This window comes from Bos javanicus, chromosome 28 (assembly GCF_032452875.1).
Source record: "Bos javanicus breed banteng chromosome 28, ARS-OSU_banteng_1.0, whole genome shotgun sequence".
Lineage (NCBI taxonomy): Eukaryota > Metazoa > Chordata > Mammalia > Artiodactyla > Bovidae > Bos > Bos javanicus.
Genome location: NC_083895.1, coordinates 20,994,858 through 21,013,261, shown reverse-complemented (window position 1 = coordinate 21,013,261; position 18,404 = coordinate 20,994,858). Strand labels below are relative to the sequence as shown.

The 18,404-nt window shown below is 39.9% G+C and overlaps 2 protein-coding genes across 2 annotated transcripts in view; one reads left to right on the top strand and one right to left on the bottom strand.

Annotated features, from left to right (window-relative positions):
* The window catches only part of JMJD1C (jumonji domain containing 1C), a 316,030-nt gene that overhangs the window by 19,158 nt on the left and 278,468 nt on the right, over window positions 1-18,404 (top strand). The gene's annotated exons all lie outside the window — the stretch shown is intronic.
* On the bottom strand, window positions 14,783-15,534 carry LOC133240256 (large ribosomal subunit protein uL11-like; the record flags this gene model as incomplete). The annotated part of the gene is given in 1 exon segment (XM_061404759.1): window positions 14,783-15,534. A coding segment is annotated over 1 exon segment (486 nt), but the record flags the coding sequence as incomplete, so codon positions are not given.

Here is an 18,404-nt window from a genome sequence, read left to right as displayed (position 1 = left end):
CATGTCCATTGAGTTGGTGATGCCATCCAACCATCTCATCCTCTGTCATTCCCTCTCCTGCCTTCGTTCTTTCCCAGCATCAGGGTCTTTTCCAGTGAGTCAGTTCTTCGCACAAAGTGGCCAAAGTATTGGCGTTTCAGCTTCAACATCAGTCCTTTCAATGAATAGTCAGGACTGATTTCCTTTAGGATGTTATAAGTACTAAAATATGTTGGGCTTTTAGTATAAAAGTTCATAGGAGGTCACTTCACATAGAAGGAAGATGGGTCTCTAGGAAATCTTCCTCAGGGCAATGACATTTGATCTCTGCTTTGAGGAATAAAGTAAAGTGAAGGTATTATACTTTGGGAAACTGTTTAGAATATATATGTGGTATGCCTTTATCTTTACACCAGTATGAGCCTCTGTTTCTTCATCTATAAGTTTATAACACATCAGTATATATTTTGCTTCTTAAGATTTTCTCTGTCAATAACATTACTACAGGAAGCATTAGTGTGTGTTTACTCTTGTGCGTTTGACCATGTATTTTAATAGGACAAAATTCCTAGAAGGGAAATGGCCATGTTTAAGAATGTGTGTATGTTAGTCTTTCAGTCATGTCCGACTCATCTCCAGACTCACGGACTGTAGCTTGCCAGGCTCCTCTGACTGGAGTTTTCCAGGCAAGAAATACTGGAGTGGGTAGCCATTCCCTCTCCTGGGGATCTTTCTGACTCAGGGATCAAACCTGTATCTCCTGTATTGCAGGCAGATTCTTTACCATCTGAGCCACCAGGGAAGCCCTGTGTTTAAGAGTGCTATTGCTGCTGAGTCACTTCAGTCGTGTCCGACTCTGTGCGACCCCATAGATGGCAGCCCACCAGGCTCCCCCATCCCTGGGATTCTCCAGGCAAGAGCACTGGAGTGGGTTGCCATTTTCTTCTCCAGTGCATGAAAGTGAAAAGTGAAAGTGAAGTCGCCCAGTCGTGTCCGACTCTTCGAGACCCCATGGACTGCAGCCCACCAGGCTCCTCCATCCATGGGATTTTCCAGGCAAGAGTACTGGAGTGGGTTGTCATTTCCTTCTCCAGTGTTTAAGAGTATATATATGTTAAAAGTTGTTGTAGGTACTGCCAAATTGTCATCAGAAAAGTTGATAGCAATTCACAGCTTTTACCAGTGGTAGGCTAGTGACAGTTTCTTCACACCCACAATAGTGTGTCTTTTAAAACTAAATTATTTTAATTTATTTTAGTATCATTGTGTTGATTCTTGCCCAGAATATCAGGAAGTTAATCTAAATACGTTTCCTTCTCCAGGGGATCTTCCCGACCCAGGAATCAAACCCGGGTCTCCCGCATTGCAGGCAGACACTTTACTGTCTGAGCCGCCAGGGAAGCCCAATCTAAATACGTTTACCTCTTGAAAGTATGGAGTTAAAATGTGACATTTAAAATTTAATATATTTTCCCTTTTGGAACCTAGAAATTTATTTTATAATGGAGCTTTGTAGTTCTTTACTTTGGATTAGTAATTATCTGTATTTTGAAAAGTAATCGAAAGTCAGACTACCAAGAAATCATATACCCTGCTTCTGATCACTTGCAGAAAGAAAAAACTTTCTGATGTCACATCTCTCTCTCTTTTCTTTTTTTGAAATGTGATTTGGAAATGTGGGTTAGAAAAAGAACATTTCTAAAGTAGTTTGGGAGATTTCTAATTCTATCAGACTTTTTCTACTCTTGTTTAACATTATTACCTCCATTTATGGTAGCCACTTGTGTGATCCATGAAAATGTTATTGTTCACTCCTTCAGACCCCATCGGAGAAGGCAATGGCACCTCACTCCAGTACTCCTGCCTGGAAAATCCCGTGGATGGAGGAGCCTGGAAGGCTGCAGTCCATGGGGTCGCTGAGGGTCGGACACGACTGATCGACTTCACTTTCACTTTTCACTTTCATGCATTGGAGAAGGAAACGGCAACCCACTCCAGTATTCTTGCCTGGAGAATCCCAGGGATAGGGGAGCCTGGTGGCTCCCTGGTGGGCTGCCATCTATGGGGTCACATAGAGTCGGACACGACTGAAGTGACTTAGCAGTCAGACCCCATGGACTGCAGCGCCTCAGGCTTCCCTGTCCTTCTTATCTCCCAGTTCAGTTCTGTTCAGTTTCTCAGTCACGTTCGACTCTTTGCGACCCCATGAACTGCAGCACACCAGGCCTCCTTGTCCATCACCAACTCCTGGAGTTTACCCCAACTCATGTCCATTGAGTCGGTGATGCCATCCAACCATCTCATCCTCTGTTGTCCCCTTCTCCTCCTGTCCTGAATCTTTCCCAACATCGGGGTCTTTTCAAATGAGTTAGCTCTTCGCATCAGGTGGCCAAAATATTTGGAGTTTCAGCTTCAACATCAGTCTTTCCAGTGAACACCCAGGACTGATCTCCTTTAGGATGGACTGGTTACAGAGATTGCTCAAATTCATGTCCATTGAGTCAGTATGCTATCTAACCATCTCTTCCTCTGCCACCCTCTTCTTTTGCCTTCAGTTTTTCTCAGCATCATGGTCTTTTCCAATGGGTGACCTCTTCGCATCAGGTGGCCAAAGTATTGATCGATAAACCACAAATCAATTTATGTGTGAAAGCAGAACATTTATGCTTTTTCCTTTTAGGTACTTTGAATGTATTATTTTAATTTAAATAATTTGTACTTTCTGAAATTATGTTTTGTTCTTTTCTACTTAAAAACAGTCTGTGAGTCTTACATAGATATCAGTCTAGATTTTAATATTTAAATTTTCCTATTATAAATGTATAATTTTCTCAGGTTACCATACTCAGTGAACTTTCTTAAATTATCAATGGTGTTAAAAAGAAGATAAGGAAAAGAATAAGTAAAGAAAAGAAAGAGAAATTCAAAGAGAAATCTATACAATTTTAATTCATGGTCCCTTTTTCCTCCTTTAAATAAGAAAGCTAATACTTTTATCTGACACTGCTCTCGAAGATGCAGCTGTTTTCTAGACTTACATTTTAGTTAGAATCACACAGTTTTAAAGTGAAGATTTTAATATTAGGGTTATTCGGGCAGTACTGTGGTGAGTTACTTGTCTGAGTTATTTTTAATTATTTAGGTCCTCCCACCCCCGGATTAATCACTTCGAGCTTGGTGTATAAAAGTGTAATTTGTTTTGCTTTTTCTTACATTTTAAATGCTTATTTTTATTTACTAATTAGTGTTAAAAATGATCTTTTAACTTGTTATTGTAGATGAAAACCTCCCTTCTTGATTAACGTCATCAGACTTGGTATTAGAAGCAACCTTTTTATTTGGAAATTAAGCTTGCCTTTCAAAGAAAAAGTAATGATTACTTCACGTATTATTTAAAAATCAAATCTCTATTAGGGCAAGGAATTTATGCTAAGTTGGATTTTTTTTTTCTTTTTAGTTTAGAATGAATTCTCTTTTGTGGTGACAAATAGCTGTTTCTGAAGTTGGCAAGAAAACTTCCTCTGGGGACTCTCAAAGGGAGTGTTGTGGCAGCTCTCTGATTCAGCTGCTTAGAAAGCTCTCTGAAAGTTGCCTTATTTGTCTGGAAAGAGTCTGGAGCCCAGACCTGTTTTTCCCACCGAGGAGGATTGCAGCTCTAAGCTGCTGTGGAAAACAACTGTGGAAGATTCTGTGATGATAGTGTGAAATACAGCAATACCAAGGCATCAATTTAAATTGTGTACTCCAAAGCAAATTTTCAGACCCGGTTTAAAAAAAAAGCAGAGGGGAGGGGAGGGAGGGAAGCCTTTCCAGTATGGATAGGCTTTGCTGCTAAGTCGCTTCAGTCGTGTCCGACTCTGTGTGATCCCATAGACGGCAGCCCACCAGGCTCCCCCGTCCCTGGGATTCTCCAGGCAAGAACACTGGAGTGGGTTGCCATTTCCTTCTCCAATGCATGAAGGTGAAAAGTGAAGTCGCTCACTTGTGTCCGACTCTTAGTAACCCCATGGACTGCAGCCCACCAGGCTCCTCCGTCAGTGGGATTTTCTAGGCAAGAGTACTGGAGTGGGTGCCATTGCCTTCTTTGGCAGTATTTATATTGGTATCCAGGTGGCGCTAGTGGTAAAGAACCCGCCTGCCAGTATAGGAGATCTAAGAGATGTAGGTTTGGGAAGAGATGCTTGGGTTGGGAAGACCCCCTGGAGGAGGACATGGCAACCCACTCCAGGATTCTTGCCTGGAGAATCCCATGGACATGGGAGCCTGGCAGGCTACAGTCCATGGGGCCGCAAAGAGTCAGACACGACTGAAGTGACTTAGCACACACACATATTGATATCCACCTTCCTCAGAGACCTAGAAAAAGAAAAGGAAACAAGGGAGCCTCTCCTTTTCTTACTAGACAGTCCACAACCAAGTTGAGTACAATGTGAGAGTCACTATACAAGAAAAGGGAGGGTCAAGAGTATTGGTACAGATTCCTTCTTATTAAAAAATGAAGTTTCAGGTCTTTGTATAATGTGTTAAGTGAATACTAATTATCTCATATTAAAAGATTACATATAAATATTGAAGTACAGTATGAAACTATTTTGAATCAGATTAAGTGAAATGGAGGAAAGAGTCATTAATTAAAAATAGTTGTAGAACTTCTGGTGGTCCAGTGGTTAAGACTTCCCACTTCAAATGCAGGGGACAGGGACACGGGTTTGATCCCTGATGGGGGAACTAAGATCCCGCATGCTGTGTGGTCTGACCTACCCCCCCCCAAAGAAGTGACTGAACTATTAAAAGAAAAATTTGGGGGAAAAGAGGAGCAGTAATAGTAAAACAGATGAGAAAGGTAATAGAAAAAATGGACATGGAGAAGTTAAGGAAAGGAGTAATTCCAACTTTCTCTACCTAGGGACTCAGTTCCCTGCTAACACATCCACCCTCAGCTCTCACCACTTCATTTCCTCTCTGTCCCCAAATACCCCAGTGCCATTAAGTGTTCTGAGCTTCAGTCATACTGCACTGAATTTCTCTCACGTTTTCAAATGTGACAAGTTCTCCCAAGCTTTCCATTTTTTATATTTACTTGAAGCCACTGGTACTATTTGGCTTCACAAGTGAGTCAGTGGTAAAGAATTCGCCTTCCAGTGCAGCAGACACAAGTTCCATTCCTGGGTTGGGAAAATCGTCTGGAGAAGGAAATGGCAACCTGCTGCAGTACTCTTGCCTGGAAAATTCCATGGACAGAGGAGCCTGGCAAGCTACAGTCCATGGGGCCACAGAGAGTCAGACATGTTGGAGCGCGTGCGTGCACACACACACACACACACACACAGGACTTAATACTCTGTTGAATAGAAGTGGTGAGAGGGTATCTTTGTCTTATTGCAGATTTTGGTGGGAAGGCTTTCAGCTTCTTACTGTTGAGTATTATGTTGACTGTGGGTTTGTCGTGAATAGCTTTTATTATGTTGAGACATGTTCCTTCTACACCCACTTTGGTAAGAGTTTTTCTCATGAATGGATGTTGAATTTATCAGCTGCTTTTTCTACATCTATTGTGATGATCAAGTGGCTTTTATCTTTTCTTTTGTTGATGTGGTGTATCACATTAATTAATTTGTGTATGTTGAATCAGCCTTGTGACCCTGGAATGAATCCAGCTTGGTCACGGTATCTAATCTTTTTTATGTGTTGTTGGATTTGGTATGCTAATATTTTGTTGAAGATTTTTGCATCTATATTCATCAAAGATATTGGCCTGTAATTTTCTTATTTGATAGTGTCTTTGGTTTTCATTTGAAGGTGATGGAGGCTTCCTAGAATGCCTTTGGTGGCTTCATAGAAAGTTTTCTCTCTTCAATCGTTAGAAAGAGTTTGTAAAGTATCAGTATAAGTTCTTTGTATATATTGTAGAATTCCTCTGGGAAGCATTTTAAACTGTTCCAGAAACACTCACTCACTCTGGCGTTCTAGAGGGAGTTAATTATACTGCTTGATAACACTTGCCGTGTTATGCTTATTACATGTATCATGTACATTTCTGCTTTTCTTTTTAGTTACGTGAGGTATAGATACCCTGTGATTTGGAATCACAGGATGATTTTTAACTGTCAGAGGGTAATTGTAGGGAAGCAGCTTTTCTCACCTATGACTTTCTCTATTGCTTGAGTGCATTTTAAAAAGCAGAGACATTTCTTTGCTGACAAAGGTCTGTATAGTCAAGCTATGGTTTTTCCAGTTGTCACGTATGGATGTGAAAGTTGGACCGTAAAGAAAGCTGAGCACCGAAGAATTGATGCTTTTGAACTGTGGTGTTGGAGAAGACTCTTGACAGTCCCTTGGACTTCGAGGAGATCCAACCAGTCCATCCTAAAGGAGATCAGTCCTAAATATTCATTGGTAAGACTGGTGCTGAAGCTGAGACTCCAATACTTTGGCCACCTGATATGAAGAATTGACTGATTAGAAAGACCCTGATGCTGGGAAAGATTGAGGGCTGGAGGAGAAGGGGATGACAGAGGATGAGATGGTTGGATGGCATCACTGACTTGATAGACACGAGTTTGAGCAAGCTCTGGGAGATTGTGATGGATAGGGAAGCCTGGCGTGCTACAGTCCATGGGGTTGCAGAGAGTAGGACATGACTGAGCGACTGAACTGATTTTTTTTATTATGTTGCCTTTATAATTAATTCTTCAATCTACAGTATACCTAGAGTATTCATGTGGATTCTGTATGTACTGTCTGCCTTTTGTAGCCACAGGTTCTGCATCCATGGATTCAACCAACCTAGGATCAAAAATACTCAGGAAAAAAAATTCCAGAAAGTTCCCCAAAGCAAAATTTGAATATGCTTCAGTGGCAACTGTTTTTATAGCATTTGCATTGTATTAGGCGTTATAAGTAATCTAGACATGACTTAAAGTATATTCGAGGATGCATATAGGTTATATTCAAATATGATGACACTTTCTATGAGGGATTTGACTTGAGTATTTTTGGAGTTTGGTATCTGTGGGGTTCTGGAATCAGTCCTCTATGGAAAAAGGGGTGGCTGTATACCCATGCTTTATACCAAAGATAGGCAGAAAGTTCTGAAGAAGTCTTTAGGGGAGTGAGGAGGAATGTCGTTCTGAATTTTAAAAAAATTCTAAGGCACCTTTCCTGCAAAGTTTTACTTCGGTTTTCTTGTTGTTCCCTGCACTGCTGTCATTGTTCAAATCGTCAGTTTGTCAAAGTGGCCTTGTTTTTGTTAAAATTACTCCGTACATTTTTTCAGTGTTAATAGTTCACAGTACTTCAGGAAACTGTTAGCATTCAGGAGTGGGTCCAAAGAATTCTGAATGTACTAGCACTATGTTTATTTCTATAGAGTTGAGCAAGATAACACAACTTAGAAGTTAGTGCGAAAGACAAAAAGAAATTGATAATAAAAATAGATAGCATAGCTTTGGAAGGTGCTAGATCACCAGTTCATTTTCTGAGAAATTGTTAATGGAAAGAATCAAGAATTTATATTGTTTTTCCTGTGTAAACTGAGTTTCATGGTAACCACATAGTTATTTAAGGAAACTCCTTATTAGAATTCCAGATAATAAATGCAAATGGCATAAAATGATAGTATTAGCATATCACCTTTGGACAACCCCTAAATAAATAATGGAGAATGGTCACTGGGTAAATGAGGCTGGCAACACTTGAGTATAATAATCAATTTGAATATCACTTTATAGGTGGGACAACCAGATTTTATGTGTGTTCTAATGTGATATGTTAGGCAAGTGCATGTATCACCTATAGTGTTCTTGCCAAATATTTGAAAATGAATCACGTCTCTAGATATCACCACAGTTTACAGGAAATATGGGGAAATGGCTGCTGCTGCTGCTAAGTCGCTTCAGTCGCGTCCGACTCTGTGTTACCCCATAGATGGCAGCCCACCAGGCTCCCCCGTCCTGAAGAACACTAGAGGCAAGAACATTGGAGTGGGTTGCCATTTCCTCCTCCAATGCATGAAAGTGAAAAGTGAAAGTGAAGTCGCTCAGTCGTGTCTGATTCTTCGCGACCCCATGGACTGCAGCCCACCAGGCTCCTCCATCCATGGGATTTTCCAGGCAAGAGTACTGGAGTGGGGCGCCATTGCCTGCTCCGTGGGGAAATGGAGGAATACTTTAATGCCATAAGGAAATAGTCACCTAAGTTTAGAATATGAGAAATTCTACAGGACAAATGTCTTGTTACAGATTAAATGAGATTTGAAGAAATGTATCAGTCAGTTACAGTGTGTGGTTCTTGTTTCTTTCCTGGTTTAGACAAACAAGTAGTTAGCAAAAGTTCTACTTGAAAGAGGATTGAAATTTGAACCTGAACTATGTATTAGATAATACTGAGAAATTATTGCTAATTTTGTCAGATGAGTTAATGGAAATATAGTGTCAGACTTTAAAGAAAAGTCTTTAACTGATGGTGATATATTCTTTACTATGTATAGGTGAAAAGATACGGTATCTGCGATTTGCTCTAAAGTCCTCCAAGCCCCTCCACCCCCAAAGAAAAAGAAATGGGAGGAAAGAGATATGCAGTATTGTTAACTTGCATGACCATTCATTCTACAGTTATCTCCTTACTTATATGTCCGGAAATTTTCAGAACCAAAGGTTGAAAAGAATTAACCTAAAATTTGTGTAGCATAAAGATTTCTAGCAGCCAACATAGAAAACTAGGTCAGTAACATAATTAATAGCACCTCTTAAAGAAGGAAATTGCAACCCACTCCAGTATTCTTGTCTGGAGAATCCCATGGACAGAGGAGCCTGGCAGGCTACAGTCCATGGGGTCGCAAGAATCTGATACGACTTAGCAACTAAACCACCACCACCATACAGTAAAAAGGGCTTCCCTGGTGGCTCAGTTGGTAAAGAATCTGCCTGCAGTGTAGGAGACTCAGGTTCAATCCCTCGGTCAGGAAGATCTCCTGGAAAAGGAAATGGCAGCCCACTCCAGTATTCTTGCCTGGGAATTCCCACGGACAAGGCAGCCTGGCAGGCTACTGTCCATGAGGTCATAAGGAGTCAGACACGACTTAGTGACCAAACCACCGCCACCATACAGTAAAAACAAAGCAACTGCTGGGAAAAAGCACAACTCTTCCTAATATTTATTAAGAACACAAATTTTTCCTTGACAGTGTTCTTGAGGACACTATGTAATGTAGTGTGAAAAGCATTTTAAACCACATCACTTCAAGAAATGAAATCAGTTTTTTATAGCATTCCACAAAATGGCCAGTGGAATCCCATCCATGATTAATTCCAGTGAAATCAGCTTTATGGGGAGCCAATATGATAAATTCTAAGAACCTCACTCCCCAGTAGAATTCATTAGAGATCTTCCCAACTTGATCCTTCCTCCCCTCCATTTCTGTAATGACTTCTTCCTCTAACCTTCTGTTGCAGATTAGTTAGTATAACAGATAAAAGAGAAATTTCCTTATAGCTGTTACTGTTGGCCAAAAGAATTTGACTGAATTCTGTTTTCTATGGTTTGTTTCCAAAATAAGTATTTCTTAAAATGTCAAAATGTCTTAAATGTTTAAAATACCATAGTCATCTATTTCCTTAGAGATTTTGATAATAACCCCCATCTCCCAAGTTTTAGAGTAACTAATGGATTATATGAAGCATCTGCAGGTAGTTCTCCATAAAAACACTGTTTTGTGTGAAAGCTTCCCCAAGTATTGAGCAGCAGTGAATTGAGATTTTATTTGCTGACAACTCACTGAAATATAGATCCTCTGTGTTATGGATTAAATCTGAACCATTGTGCAGTGAAGCTTGTGTTAAGGTTCACATTCTTTTGTGAAAATTGATGCTTAACAAGAATAGGACATTTCCTCTAGTTCAAGATGAGCCATGGTTAAAGCCAAGATTCTTCAGAAAAGAATTTTAATTACTGGATTGCTTTTCTGTTAGTGTGTGTTGCTTGCTCAGTAGTGTCTAACTGTCTTAATTCCATGGACTGTAGCCTTTTGGACTCTGTCCATGGAATTCTCCAGGCAAGAAAACTGGTGTGGGTAGCTATTCCCTTCTCCAGGGGATCTTCCAGACCCAGGGATTGAACCTGGGTCTCCAGAGAAGCCCACTTTTCTATTGCTGTATAATAAATTGCCACAGCTGCTTAAAATGACAGATACATTATCACCAGTTTCCATGATCAGGAGTCTGGATAAAGTTTAAGCCGAGTTCTCTGCTCAGGGACTGACGAGGCTGCAAATCAGAAGGGTTGACTTGGGCTAAGATATCACTGAGGCTCTGGATGTTCTTCCAAGTCCACGTGTTCATTGGCTGAATTCATTTCCTTCCACCTGTAGAACACAGGTCTGGACCCTCTTTTAAAGGGCTTACCTTATCAGGTAGGCCAACCTGGGAAAAATCTCTCTTTTGATTAAAGCCACCAATTAGGGACCTTAATTACATCTGCAAAGTATTTTCACCTTTGCCATTTACAACAACATAATTGTGGGAGTGATATTCCGTCACCTTTGCTATATTTCATTGGTTAAAAATAAGTTGCGAGTTCTACCCACACTCAGGGGAGAGATGATTGTACACGAACATGAGTCATTGAGGGTCATAGTAGAATTTTGCCTACCAGTATTACACTGTCACCTACAATAAAAAATTTAAGAAGCTTATTTACTATTATGCAGACAATATGAATAGAGCTTGAAGCACAACAGTATAGTCACCCATAATCCTGCCAGCCAATGAGTCAACATGTTTCCCTTTGGCTGTGTGCAGACATTAATTTTATAAGGAACTTATAGAGCAGAGAAATAATTTTCTCTTGCTTTCCATTTAGGAAAAATATTTATTATTTACATAATATTTATTATCTGCCACTTTTAAAGAATGGAATTGTCTTAGGTGACTGTAGTACTGATTGTCTCAGGTTAATCAAGGTACAATTCACAAACAGTGAAAAATCATTGTTCTCTGTGTATAGTTCTAAGAATTTTGGTAAGCACTTGTATATGTGTAACCACCATCACAATAAAGATGAAAAATGTTATCTTGTGCCATTAATAAGACCAGCCTTCCCCCCACATCCTAGACCTTGACAATTACTGGTCTGTTTCCTGTCCCTGTAGTTTTGCATTTTCAAGAACGTTGTATAAATGGACTCCTACACTTCAGAGCCTTTTGGGTTTGGTTGTTTTCCATAAGTATAATGCATCTGAGGTTGTATAGTAAAGGAATAGCATTCCTGAGGCATAATAAAAATACATGTTTTGTCTTTGTCCCTGGTTCCTGGTCTAGAATTCCTAAAAACTCCTGAAATGAGCATATTCATAATACGCTTTTTTTAACCATGCCTGACTTGATGCACTCTTGGGCCCCTGATAGCTTCAGGTTGGGGGCTGGTTGTCAGAGTAACCAACAATGTGATTAGAGGTTAGAACTTTGACTTCATCCCTGGACCTCCAAGGATGGGGAGAGGGTTTGGAGTTTGAGTTCAGTTATGAGTGGCCCATGATTTCATTAATCACTTCTACTAGTTAATAGTAGAGCCTACATAAAGACCTTTAAACTGTGCGGTTCAGAGGGCATCAGATTTGAGAAACCTGTTCACTTGCTAATAGGGCGGCACACTCGGACTGTGGGGACGGAAGCTCCTGTGCTCAGGACCCGCTGGACCTTGTCCTCTGTGCCTTTTTACCTGACTAATTGCTTGTATCCTTTATAATAAACTGGTAAGTAAGTATTGTTTTCTCTGCAATTTTGTGGCCCCTTCTAACAATTTAATGCACCTGAATGGGGGTAGAGTTTATGGGAGCCCCCTTGACCTTGTAGCCAAGCTGAACAGAAATATGGGTAACCTGGGGACCCAAAACTTGGAACTGGCATTTGAAGTGAGGGCTGTCTTGGGAGACTGAGCCGCAAAGCCTGGGGGAGTCTAATGCTGACTTGAGTAGTTAATGTCAGAACTGAAATGAATTCTAGGACACCTAATTGGTCTCTGGGGAGTTGGAGAATTAGTTGGTGTGAGGAAAAAAACTTACAGATTTGATGTCAGAAGTATTTTGAGTAAAAATAGCTCACTTGTACCCAAAGCTGCCTAGGGGTTGACCTTGGCCAGCTCCTGGGAGGTAACCTTTAAGCCCTGGAATGTCCGCTTAATAAGGGTGTCTTTGTTTACTGGGGAGCCTTTGACCACCGTAGGTTGCTTATCCTGACAGTGTGGCTGTGTGTGGTATCAGCTTGACCTGTAGAGGAGCTGGAGACTAAAGTTAGCCATGCAGATAGTTAGCCCTACCTATGTGTCAGACCTCAGATAAAAATGCTAGACATTGAACCTCAGGTGAACTTACCTGATTGCTTGTATTCATACATATTATTATAAGCTCTTGGGAGAAATAAGCGCTGTGAACCCAACTCCACTGGGTGGGGACAGCTGAAAGCTTGGTGTCTCCTGGACTCTGCCTTATGCCCCTCTTGGCTTTAATGATTTTAATTTGTATCCGTTTGCTGTATTAAACTATGACCCTGAGTTAAATGTCTTGTTTGAGTTTTATAACTCTCAGTTCAGTTCAGATCAGTTGCTCGGTCACATCCAACTCTTTGCGACCCCATGGACTACAGCACGCCAGGCCTCCCTGTCCATCACCGACTCCCAGAGTTTACTCAAACTCATCTCCATTGAGTCGGTGATACCATCGAACCGTCTCATCCTCTGTCGTCCCCTTCTCCTCCCGCTTCAATCTTGCCCAGCATCAGGGTCTTTTCCAGTGAGTCAGTTCTTCTCATCAGGTGGCCATTTTGGCGTATTGGCGTTTCAGCTTTAGCATCAGTCCTTCCAATGAATATTCAGGACTGATTTCCTTTAGGATGGACTGGTTAGATCTCCTTGCAGTCCAAGGGACTCTCAAGAGTCTTCTCCAACACCACAGTTCAAAAGCATCAATTCTTCAGCACGCTTTCTTTATAGTCCAACTCTAATATTCATACATGACCACTGGAAAAAACATAGCTTTCACGAGACGGACCTTTGTTGGCAAAGTAATGTCTCTGCTTTTTAATATTCTGTCTACGTAGGTTGGTCATAACTTTTCTTCCAAGGACCAAGTGTCTTTTAATTTCATGGCTGCAGTCATCATCTGCAGTGATTTTAGAGCCCCCAAAAATAGTCTGTCATTATTTCCACTGTTTCCCCATCTATTTGCCATGAAGTGATGGGACCAGATGCCATGATCTTAATTTTCTGAATGTTGAGGTTAAGCCAGCTTTTTTTCACTCTCCTTTTTCACTTTCATCAAGAGGCTTTTTAGTTCTTCTTTGCTTTCTGCCATAACAGTGGTGTCATCTGCATATCTGAGATTATTCATATCTCTCCCAGCAACCTTGATTCCAGCTTGTGCTTCATCCAGTCCAGCATTTCTCATGATGTACTCTGCATATAAGTTAAATAAGCAGGGTGACAATATATAGCCTTGATGTACTCCTTTCCTGATTTAGAACCAGACTGTTCCATGTCTACTCCTGACTGTTGTTTCTTGACCTGCGTATAGATTTCTCAGGAGGCAGGTCAGGTGGTCTGGTATTCCCATCTCTTGAAGAATTTTCCATGGTTTGTTGTAATCCACAGAGTCAAAGGTTTTGGCGTAGTCAATAAAGTAGAAGCAGATGTTTTTCTGGAACTCTCTTGCTTTTTCGATGATCCAAAGGATGTTGGCAGTTTGATCTTTGATTCTTCGACCTTTTCTAAATCCAGTGTGAACATCTGGAAGTTCACGGTTCACCTACTGTTGAAGCCTGGCTTGGAGAATTTTGAGCATTACTTTCCTAGCCTGTGATATGAGTGAAACTGTGCCATCATTTGAGCATTCTTTGGGATTGGAATGAAAACTGACCTTTTCCAGTCCTGTGGTCACTGCTGAGTTTTCCAAATTTGCTGGCATATTGAGTGCAGCACTTTCACAGCATCATCTTTCAGGATTTGAAATAGCTCAGCTGGATTTCCATCATCTCCACTAGCTTTGTTTGTACTGATGCTTCCTAAAGCGCACTTGATTTCACATTCCAGGATGTCTGACTCTATGTGAGTGGTCACACCATCATTATTATCTGGATCATGAAGATCTTTTTTGTACAGTTCTTCTGTGTATTCTTGCCACCTCTTCTTAATATTTTCTGCTTCTGTTAGATCCATACCATTTCTGTTCTTTATTGTGCCCAGCTTTGCATGAAATGTTCCCTTGGTATCTATTTTTCTTTAAGAGATTGCTAGTCTTTCCCATTCTATTGTTTTCCTCTATTTCTTTGCACTGATCATTGAGGAAGGCTTTCTTAGCTCTCCTTTCTATTCTTTGGAACTCTGCATTCAAATGGGTATATCTTTCCTTTTGTCCTTTGCCTTTCCCTGCTTCCCTGATAGCTCAGCTGGTAAAGAATCCGCCTGCAATACGGGAGACCTGGGTTCGATCCCTGGGCTGGGACGATCCCCTGGAGAAGGGAAAGGCTACCCACTCCAGTATTCTGGCCTGGAGAATTACATGGACTGTGTAGTCTACAGGGTTGTAAAGAGTCAGACATGACTGAGAGACTTTCACTTCACTCACTCTGTTCTTTTCATAGCTGTTTGTAAGGCCTCCTCAGATAACCGTTTTGCTTTTTTGCATTTCTTTTTCTTGATCACTGCCTCTTGTACAGTTCACGAACCTCTGTCCATAGTTTTTCAGGCACTCTATCAGATCTGATCCCTTGAATCTCTTTGTCACTTCCTCAGTATAGTCGTAAGGGATTTGATTTAGGTCATACTTGAGTGGTATAGTGGCTTTCCCTACTTTCTTCAATTTAAGTCTGAATTTGGCAGTAGGAGTTCATGATCTGAGCCACAGTCAGCTCCTGGTCTTGTTTTTACTGACTGTATAGAGCTTCTCCATCTTTGGCTGTAAAGAATATAATCAGTCTGATTTCAGTATTGACCATCTGGTGATGTCCATGTGCAGAGTCTTCTTTGTTTTTTCTTTTGGTTATCAAATAATCCTTTATTTTTCGGTTTCCTTTGCCATTCTTACCTAACTAGGCACTTCACCGCACCACTGTTGATGTCGTCTATGATGTCATGAGGGTGGCGGCCATCAGCATTGCAGCCTACAGACTGGGAGGTCCCCAGGATCTCTTTAATGGTTCCAGAAAGTTCTCTAGCTAGAGACCCATGCCGCATCTGCCAGGCAGTGTTGAGAATCTCATCAAAAGTGATGTTTCCACTGTGCTTAATGTTTTTCTGCTTCTTTCTGTCTCTTGGTGGTTCCCTGAGGGCTTTGATGATCAGGGCAGAGGCAGAAGGTAACCCCTAAGTCTAGGCCTGTCTGTTCTGAACGGTCAGTTTCACTGTAATCCTCAGACCCTTCCAATCACCAGTTGCCTTGGTGGTGTCATCACCGACCTTTTTTAGAGACAGACCCAGGGGGCCCATCTTGGGGGCCAGGGCAGACGTGGCACTGACTTCCCCACCGGTGCACCTCAGGTAGGTGACTTTGATCTCCTTGGGGTCGAGTTAATTGGTTGTCAAAGGTAAAAAAGTAGTTCAATGGAGAAAGGACATTATTCCTCCCAGCTACTATTGGATGAAAGTTCTAATTGCTCCTCATCTTCCTCAATATTTGGTATTGTCAGTTTTCATTTTCTTTTAATTTTAACCATCTTAATAGATGTGTAATAGTGTGTCATTATAGTTTTTATTTACATTTCCCTAAAACTAGTGATATTGGGTGTCTTCATGTACTTATTTGCCAGTTGTATTATTATTATTTGTATTATTATTATTTGTATATCTTACTTGATAAAGTGTCTCTTCAAATTTTTTGCTCAGTAAGTTTTGTTTTTTAATTAAATTTTGAGAGTTCTCTAAATTTTCTGGATACCAATCATTTATCAGATGTGTGGCTTGTAGATAATTTCCCCTAGTCTATGACCTTAGGAATTTTTTATTTCACTAATGTTTAATTTTGAATCTTATGGATTTTAAGAAATCTTAGCCTAAATCAGTGTGAAAATTGTTTTTTTCTTAAAGATTTTTAGCTTTTCAGATATTTTAGGTTTATAGTTCATTTTGAATTAATTTTATTAATTTTAATATATGGTGTGATGGATGAACTTTTTTTTTTTTTAGTATGAACGTCTAATTATTCTAACCCTGTTTGTTAAAGGGATTGTCCTTTCTCCAAACTACTTTTTTACCTTTGACAACCAATTAACTATGTACATATGAGTCTGTTTTTGGACTCTCCATTTTGTTCAGTTAATTTGTTTACTCTTTTGCTCATGTCATGCTGAGTTTATTAATGGAGTTTTATAGAATAGTCCTGAGGTAAGATACTTTGAATCTTATTTTTTCCTTTCAAAACTGTTTCGAAAAAAAAATTGCTTTGGTGGTTCTAATTCCTTACCTTATTGATTTTACTATCAACTCATTGATTCTCAAAATCAAAATACTTGGTGATATTTTCATTGTGATTACTTTGAATTTACAGATCAACTTGGGGAGAATTGAGTCTTCTAATAAATGTGCATGGTATATCATTTCACTTATTGAGGTCTTCTTTCATTCATCAGTACTTTGTAGTTTTCAGCATGAAGAGGTTGTACCTATTTTATTACATTTATATGCGTTTTAATCTTTTTAGGTGTTATTCTAAATAGTACTGGTAGACAATCATGCCATTTGCAAACAGAGGCAGTCTTATTTCTTCCCTTTCAATCTGTATGCCTTTTATTTCTTTTTTTCTTGTCTTATTGTACTTTCTAGGTCTTTAAGTATGTTGTATTAAATAGGAGTGGTGACAGCAGATTTCCTTTCCTTTTTCTGACTCTTTGGAAGAAACCAGGTAGTCTTTTACTCTTAAATATGATGTTAGCAATAATTTTATAGTAGATGCATTTTATCAGGTTGTGTAAGTACCCTTCTACCTCTGATTGGCTGAGAAGTTTTTCAGGAAGGAGAGTTGGGTTTTCTCAAATGCATGTTTTTTGCATTTGTTGATGCTATCATATTTTTCTTCTTTAGTCTGTTGACTGGTGAATTATGCTGATTGATCTTCTAATGCTGAGTCAAGTTGCATTCTTGGGATAAACCTGTATTTATCTCTGGTTGTGGTGTGTTATCCTTTTTATTAGTTACTGAATTTGATTAGCTAATATTTTGTTGAGGATTTTTGCATATATGAGGGATAGTGAGTTTTCTTTTCTTGTAATTTCTTTGTCAGATTTTGGTTTGCAGGACCTTATGTTCATAAAATGAATTTGAAACTTTCCCTCCTATTTGTGTAGATTTTTTTCTCCCACTCTTTTTTTTTAATTCCTGGTTAGTTTTAACATTGGTAATTTCTTGTGACCTATCTTCAAGGTTATTGATTCTTTTCTCAGCTCTGTTAAGTCTGAACCTACCAAAGACTTTAAAATTATTTTTAGTGCAGTTCTTGTTTTGAGCATTTCAGTTTGACTCTTAGCATTTCTGTTCAACTCTTGTACTTTCTGTCTCTGACTTGCCATCTATTATGCATATTGTTTTTCTGCTCCATTTGAGCCTTTGTCATTATTCATAATTATTTTTAATTCCTTGGCTGATAGTTCCAACATATGACTTACATGATTTGCTTGCTCTTCAGATTTTGTGTAATGTGGAATTTTTTTCGAAGGAGGGTAAGAAATTACTTTATTTAAAGGAATAGTACAAATGAAAGAACTTGGATGGATGGATTTGTATAAATTATAAAAAAGGTAATGATAACCCAGCATGCATGCATTACCTTGGTGACCAAGGAAACCACCCCCATGGCTAGGCCTACACTTTTTGAACAAATGCCGGCTATCATTTGCATGATGATAGAGACTGAAGTATATGGTATTTATGCCAAGAAGTAGGCAAGACTCTTGTTCTGTTACATTGTTAGTATGGGGAGTTGAATCAGTCTTGTCTGAAGTTGATGATTTATGGGGTTTTTTTGTTGCTTTGGTTACCTTCAGTGTATTGTCAACTGTAAATACTTTTGTCATCACTTCATCCTTAAGGTGAGAGTTGATTTGCTGAAAAGTTTAACTCAATGTTTTTACTCCACCTTCATCCTTAAGCCTTACTGGTACATCTGAGAGTCAGAGAGGTTCTCTCTGTACTCTTCGGTTCCTCTCTTTAGTAGAGTGGTGGTTCCTCTCTGTTATTACGTGTGCCTGGGAGCTTGTTTGCCTTGTGGTAGGCTTGAGGCCCTGGGAACTATTCAGCCTTGTGGTGGTGGGCGACAGAACTTATTTTTCATCCTAGACCAATGTTAGTTTTAGACAGGCTCTGTGTTTTTCTCTTCTCAGTAATCCTGCTTTTCCCCTGAGTTGTTTGGGGCCAGGATGATTTCCTTTCCTTCCCTCAGGGGTAGA